General features: G+C 37.7%; 1 protein-coding gene and 1 long non-coding RNA gene across 3 annotated transcripts in view; one reads left to right on the top strand and one right to left on the bottom strand.

Moving 5' to 3' along the window:
- Nucleotides 1-521: 521 nt before the first annotated feature.
- Nucleotides 522-799, bottom strand: LOC108362313 (uncharacterized). The gene is made up of 3 exons (XR_001847445.1): nucleotides 786-799; nucleotides 673-688; nucleotides 522-598 (listed from the first exon to the last, which is right to left on the bottom strand). It is a non-coding gene; the product is annotated as an uncharacterized LOC108362313 (long non-coding RNA).
- Nucleotides 800-1,387: 588 nt separating this feature from the next.
- The window catches only part of HUWE1 (HECT, UBA and WWE domain containing E3 ubiquitin protein ligase 1), a 110,106-nt gene continuing 103,641 nt past the window's right edge, over nucleotides 1,388-7,852 (top strand). The window contains exon 1 of one of the 2 annotated variants that reach the window (XM_017615251.1): nucleotides 1,388-1,856. In XM_017615251.1, coding sequence (XP_017470740.1) covers nucleotides 1,590-1,856 — 267 coding nt within the window. In that variant the 5' untranslated portion in view covers nucleotides 1,388-1,589. The remainder of the gene's footprint in view (nucleotides 1,857-7,852) is intronic. The other variant, XM_017615252.1, reaches the window with a different exon arrangement.

Below are 7,852 nucleotides of genomic sequence, written 5' to 3'. Positions count from 1 at the left end.
TAAAAATGTATATTTTTCTTTAAAAATTACGTAATTAACTATATTAACAGATATGTTTATCAGAAAGAGCACAAAAATATCGTTAATTTGGTATATGACGTGTGGCAAAAAATTCTTGTTGACATCATATTTGACTAAATATTTATAAAAATATAGTTTTATATGAGAAAGGAAAAGCGCCGCAGGCGAAAATTTGGAATAAAAAATCGCGCGATAGAAAATCTTACTCTCTTTAGTTTTTACAAAAATTTAATTAAAATTAAAAAAATACTAAAGAAATATATACCTACAAACCATTTTTTTTAATCACCTTATTTGTTATAAGATTGAGTTGTAGAATTAAATGGATAATTAATCAAGCTACGCTATCCACAGTATTTTTGCGTAGAATTCCTTTCTGCGTAGGCGGCCTTCGGCCGCGCTTAGGGATTATAACCCTCACTACGTAGAATTCTTCTTTCTGTGTTGCCAAATAAAAGGGGCTGAACACCTTTTACAGAGAAAACCTTTCTGCGTAGGGATTATATTCCTCACAACGTAGAATACTCCTTTCTGTGTTGCCAAAGAAAAGGGGCAGAACACCTTTTGCAGAGAACACCTTTTTGCGTAGGCGGCCTTCCTCACAACATAGAATTCTCATTTCTGTGTTGCCAAAGAAAAGGGTCAGAAAACCTTTTGCAGAGAACACCTTTTTGCGTAGGCGGCCTTCGGGCGCGCTTAGGCAGTATAACTCTCACTACGTAGAATTATTATTTCTGTGTTGCCAAATTAAAGGGGCTGAACACCTTTTGCAGAGAACATATAACATTAATACAGTTGTTTTATTGCACTGCTAGCAGTTGTACTTAAATCAAACTATATAAAATTATACGTCAAATTAAAGGTATTTTTATGGTCTTTCCGATAAATATATTTTTTAATATAGTTAATTACGTATTTTTTTACGAAAAACATACATTTTTATAAAAAAATGCCATAATTTCGTTTTTTTACCTTTTCTCAAAATATGTTTGCATTATATACGTAGATGTTAATATTGAATGAATGGTCCTTCAATTACCTTTCCAACTGTGTCCATGTATTGAAAATCGGTTCAATAGTTTTCAAAATAAAAGCTTTTGAAAATGTTGGAAATTCCACGTTTGGCCCCCCCTAGCGCCGCCCCTGTCAATTTGCACCAAAAAAAGTTTACAACTAAACTCAGCAAAAAGGGGTACACCACGTCCACATTTTCTTTTTTCTCTATTTCAAGGGTCCCTATTCTTTAGGTAGGGCAAAACAAGGTAAGTTAGCGTGTGCACTTTATGTTATTAATTGCGTTTGGCGAAAATTGCAGTACTGCCGGGCAAAACCAAGTTAAAATCTTATCATGTCATGAAAGGTGGCAGCGCTTTATTATTATTTTTTTTGTATGGTACGGATTACGGTGGTCTGAAGTTATTCCGTGAGAATTCATAAAATTTGCTTAAAAAGTATATACCATCGTTCTTATAGTAGCCAGTGATTGTAATATTCACCTTATATGCGAAATAAAAACATTTTCGTGCTTTGTGATGATATTGGTTTAAAGAAGTTATGCAAATATTACCATGAAGGTTGATACAAGCAAACTAAAAAAGAGTTCTTCGGAGCTCACTCCTGAATGCAGGTTGCTTATAGATCAGTTAAGCAAGTGTCGTAGTAAGGTTGACCTCTCGCGTTTTCTTGAAACAATAAATGTTTGGACATATGGAAAGTGTGAACTGTATCATTGGACGCATATTTTGGACCGTTTTGACAAAATTTTGGAGGAAGGGGCACGGCAGGTGGATGACAATGAATTCATGTTATACTGCGACCTCAAATTCTCAAAAGAGGTAAATAAAATATACTCAGGAAGCAAAATGGGGAATGTCTAGTTATTGGGGTGGGCTTTAGTATTCAGCCTCACCTTTTGTTTTAAGAAAGCCAGGTGGAATTAACAAATGAAACTTGGTCAGGAGATTAAGGGAGGTATCTTCTAAAACATGTATAACTAAAAAAATGAACAATATAATAGTTTATAAGTTATTTGTCGTTAAAATTTCTTAAGTCGTTCCACTTGATTTCCTTATCAAAGAGCGCATTTGTCACATACTTTCATATATATGATTGCACATAACACTACCTAATAGCTTATACACTTTTATTTTATTTTATCTTGTGTATAAATCACTTCAATCCAACTTTTATTAACTTGTAAATTACATTAAATTGCACCCATATTTACAATAAAGGCGCAGGCCCAATGCAGGCTTGCTCATGATACAAAAAAGAAGGTAGTTAATTGTCATTGTTTTTGTAAAAAATACTGTGGTCAGGGTAGCCGGAGTTGGACTGATGAGGATTATTTTTTTCTAAGCGCTGCTGAAAGCCTACAACGTGGAAAGGTATTTTGCGCAAAAATCCTGTGGTTGGCGTAAACCGAGTTTACATGCTCTCTGTCAATGTAATGTGTAATTTTACCCCATTTTTCAATGGGCCCCCCTCCGTCTCCACTCCCACCCGAAAGCCATTGCACAAATAACCGAACATTTCCCCCTTTTGTTTTTGAAAGGGAAGATGTCTAATGCTCAATAAGTTGATAATTGTGTTTCTAGCATTTATACTAACAATAAATCATCAATTTTGTTTCACAATATTGAACAGTAAAATATATTTATTTTTACCCAAAGATAATACTCACTTCTCTGAAAGTCATGAGGCCTATCGTCGCCTGGGTAAAAGATTGTTGTTGTTGTTGTAGCAGCATACAAATTCCCCAAAGACTTTTTGGGGAGTGTTGCTGGAGTGACAGTCCTTGGCCAGATATAAATCTGGGTCGTTCCGGTAAAAGATTGTCGTATGTTACTTTCGGTAGGTTGTGGGAAATTGCGATTGAAGTTTGGAATGCAATTTCTCAAAAACGCGAAGATAGATTTTCTCCAAAGTCTCTGAAAATGTTACTAGTTCACAAAATTCTTAAATTATTTAATTTTTAATGTTAATTGTTAATTAGTTTTGCGTTTAGGAAGGATTTTCTTTAGTAAAATTTTGTCTTAAGCGTCATTTGTCTACAATTTGGCAGCCACTTTGTATGAAATACGACAAAATGTGATCAAAATTTCTACCAAATTAACGACACGTTTTACTCAATATCTCGGAAACTAAAGGCGATATCCACAAATGCAGAACGCCATTTTTAAGATATTGATTAGTTTAATATGGCTGCATCACTAACTAAATTATCGAATAAATTATAGTGAATATCTCGGAAACTAAAGGTATACTCCAAAAACTGATAACACCAATCGAAAGACCTTAATTAAAAATATATAACTGCATCTAGAACTAAAAATCGTCAAAATGGCGCTTACGACAATCTTTTACCCAGGCGACGCTATAGGTTCCAAAGTAAATTCCGTTTTCAATTTACTTGAAAGACTTAGACAAAGACAATATTTTCAGTGTCTCAATTATATCAGAAACAATCGCATCCGATATAGAAAACTGTAATAGTCCTGGCTAGCTATNGCGTCTCCACTCCCACCCGAAAGCCATTGCACAAATAACCGAACATTTCCCCTTTTCTTTTTGAAAGGGAAGAGGTCTAATGCTCAATAAGTTGATAATTGTGTTTCTAGCATTTATACTAACAATAAATCATCAATTTTGTTTCACAATATTGAACAGTAAAATATATTTATTTTTACCCAAAGATAATACTCACTTCTCTGAAAGTCATGAGGCCTATCGTCGCCTGGGTAAAAGATTGTTGTTGTTGTTGTAGCAGCATACAAATTCCCCAAAGACTTTTTGGGGAGTGTTGCTGGAGTGACAGTCCTTGGCCAGATATAAATCTGGGTCGTTCCGGTAAAAGATTGTCGTATGTTACTTTCGGTAGGTTGTGGGAAATTGCGATTGAAGTTTGGAATGCAATTTCTCAAAAACGCGAAGATAGATTTTCTCCAAAGTCTCTGAAAATGTTACTAGTTCACAAAATTCTTAAATTATTTAATTTTTAATGTTAATTGTTAATTAGTTTTGCGTTTAGGAAGGATTTTCTTTAGTAAAATTTTGTCTTAAGCGTCATTTGTCTACAATTTGGCAGCCACTTTGTATGAAATACGACAAAATGTGATCAAAATTTCTACCAAATTAACGACACGTTTTACTCAATATCTCGGAAACTAAAGGCGATATCCACAAATGCAGAACGCCATTTTTAAGATATTGATTAGTTTAATATGGCTGCATCACTAACTAAATTATCGAATAAATTATAGTGAATATCTCGGAAACTAAAGGTATACTCCAAAAACTGATAACACCAATCGAAAGACCTTAATTAAAAATATATAACTGCATCTAGAACTAAAAATCGTCAAAATGGCGCTTACGACAATCTTTTACCCAGGCGACGCTATAGGTTCCAAAGTAAATTCCGTTTTCAATTTACTTGAAAGACTTAGACAAAGACAATATTTTCAGTGTCTCAATTATATCAGAAACAATCGCATCCGATATAGAAAACTGTAATAGTCCTGGCTAGCTATATTGTGTAATAATCAGATGGCATAATGGCACTAAAAAAAAATTAAAACATGTTCACTACAATTTTATTAATGTAAAAATAAAGATTTCGGAAAGTTGTTATCGAATTTAATGTAAAATTTGAACGTTTTTAAGATAAGATATTAATTATTTTTAAAAGGTAAATGTTAATACACCTATTTTATTTATATTACCAAATTTAGGATATAAAATCCCTTCCACCAAAAAACTTAAATTGGGCAACGCCGCTTCGAATGTTTTACGATTGAGCAATTGTCAAAAATCTCCTTTTTAATCAAAAAGTTGTTTATTGAAACTACCTTTTTTTTGTATCATGGCGGCTGTCAAAGTAACCAGATGTCTGGTTGAAAAGTCAATGTCTGTTCCCATAACAAAAATAATTATTTTCTTAGAAAACTGCAGAAAATGTATCAAAAACATTCATACATATTTATTTTTAAATCGTTCTACAAAACAGAATTGACATCAGGTTACTTTCTGGGTATCTGACTGGTCACAACCAATTGCGGTTCCATTTACACCGAATAGGGGCGATCACAGAGCCGGAATGCCGGCTATGCCTCGAGGCCGATGAAACTTCGAAGCATATTCTCTGTAACTGTCCGGCTTTAGCCAGACAAAGACTGATTTACTTTAAATCTTCGTTGGTCGAACCCTTTGTTATAAGGAATTCATCTACCAAGGCCCTTTTAGGATTCATAAGGGAAGCCGAAGGTATCTTGGCCACATTGGATTAGGGACTCCTTTATAGAGATACAAAAGATCTTTTAGGTCGCGGTGTCTCTGTTCTATTACACCCAGTAAATTAACTAACTAACTAACTAACATTTTTAAATTAATGCGAAATGATGTTTGCATTTAAAAGAAATGGTAATAATGATACATAGATATGTATATCTACATTTACTAAAAAACTATAACTTAAAAGACCGATTTACTTGAAGAAAAGAGCTATAAGAAGCTTTTTCCTCGTGTAAAATTTGTATAAGTAGGCTTTGCAATTTTTCACTATAAGATAAGGAACACATCAAGATAACTACCCGTTCAGCTATGGGAAAACTAAAAATGCAGACCGATAGTACTTTTTACGCTGATATCAACTATATAAATATTATTTGCCGCAATTAAAAAGTAAAGAAGATATAAAAGGTTAAAGAAAATTTTTGTGATATTTTAAAATATTAATATTTTCTAAAGTACGTAACCGATTAAAAAAGTAATAATATCAAAATAAAGACCATTAATCTATCTTTAAGTTGATATATGAAATATAATTTGCTTGCTTATATATTTAAGCTAAAAATATTAAAAAAAAAATAAAATGTTATAATTTTTTCTTAAAATAACCATTTNGTACGTAACCGATTAAAAAAGTAATAATATCAAAATAAAGACCATTAATCTATCTTTAAGTTGATATATGAAATATAATTTGCTTGCTTATATATTTAAGCCAAAAATATTAAAAAAAAAATAAAATGTTATAATTTTTTCTTAAAATAACCATTTTTAGAAAAAAGTGCATAATCAGTGCTAAAGACATATATATTTGTTGTTTCGGCGATCTAACCCCGTTTAGGTCGGCGAAGTATCTCAGAAGTTGCTCGTCCATAGGGCTAGATTCGCTACGTATTCTTCTACTCAGGGCTGGCATCGAGTCAAACCCATGGCCAGAAATCTACACCTGCTGTGTATGCCAGAGACGACTACACCACAACTCCACCTCAGTCAAGTGTAATGCCTGCGAGGGGTGGAGTCACCTTAGAGTCTGCTCAGGACTACAATCACATCGGCAGTGGACCATGTCGTACGTGGCCCTCTGCTGCTCAAACAGAGCAGCCTCCACGGCTAACCTCAGTCCACTTGAGCAGCCTCACACAGTCACCACAGCACAACAACACAATAACACCACAGACCATACCACAGCCACGACAGACCACAGAACACACATAACCGCACCACTACCCACCAACAACACCTGGTTCCACCTACAATCTGCACGGTATGTCAGACCAGGATATTCCGTAATGTGACATCAGTCAAGTGCAACACCTGCCTTGGCTGGTGCCACTTTAGGGCATGCTCAGGTCTGCGTACCACGCGAGATTGGACTGGGAACTTCGAGGGCCCGTGTTGCGCTGCTCGGTCGCAGACCCCAATTGCGACGCCCCCCACCACCACNTGTCAGACCAGGATATTCCGTAATGTGACATCAGTCAAGTGCAACACCTGCCTTGGCTGGTGCCACTTTAGGGCATGCTCAGGTCTGCGTACCACGCGAGATTGGACGAGGAACTTCGAAGGCCCGTGTTGCGCTGGTCGGTCGCAGACCTCAACTGCGACGCCTCCCGCCGCCACCACGGGGCGGCAACCATCACAGCAGCGCACACAGCCACCGGTGGTAAGAACACACACATCCCTTACACCCCACATCACGACATGTCTCCCGACAGCACTTGGGGAGCCGACAAAGAAACCCTGCTCACCACGTATAAAGCAATAGGCCGGTCGGTGGCAAACTACGCAGCGCCAGAGTGGACGGCGGGTACCAGCGATACGCAGTGGAGAAACTTACAAACATGCCAGAATGCAGCTCTACGCACGGCTACAGGTTGCCATCTCATGTCGTCCGAGGAACACCTCCACCAAGAAAGCCAGATGCTGGCGGTGAAAGAGCACAACACGTTGCTATCGAAGCAGTTCCTCGTGGGATGTTACCGTGGAAATCACCCCAATAACGCCCTGCTACGAAATGAACCGCCTCTCCGACATGTCAGATGTCACCTGCACGACTGGAAATCCGACGTCGAGCCGTGCGTAGACCACCCATTCGACGCACAGAAATACAGAGCGGCGCTTAACCACCTACACACCGATGCAGTCAGGTCGAGTCTCAGCACCAGAAACGACAACATCGTTCTAGGTGGTCGACCGCCACCCATCAACATCGACGAAGCCGAACTGCCAAGAGAGACCAGGTGCACCCTAGCACAGCTATCTCTCCCGGCTGAACCCAGAAGTGGCAGACACATGCCCTGCATGCGGGCAAGGTCCACACAACACCCAACACCTCTTCGCATGCGCCTCTAACCCCACGACCCTGACACCAGAAGCACTATGGACCGCGCCTATAGACGCTGCCCGCTTTCTCGGCCTCAGGCTTGTCGAGTCAGAGGACGAAGACGACCCTTGACGAAACCCCGGGGGGTTGAGTACTGCTGCTACACCAAAAACAACACGTCTCCCGAACCACATGAAGCTCCTTCAATTTAACTGCAAC

Source organism: Rhagoletis zephyria, unplaced genomic scaffold (genome assembly GCF_001687245.7).
Source record: "Rhagoletis zephyria isolate East Lansing unplaced genomic scaffold, Rhagoletis_zephyria_1.1 Rzeph_scaffold_00985, whole genome shotgun sequence".
Taxonomy (NCBI): Eukaryota; Metazoa; Arthropoda; class Insecta; order Diptera; family Tephritidae; genus Rhagoletis; species Rhagoletis zephyria.
This window is presented reverse-complemented; position numbering and strand designations above follow the sequence as displayed.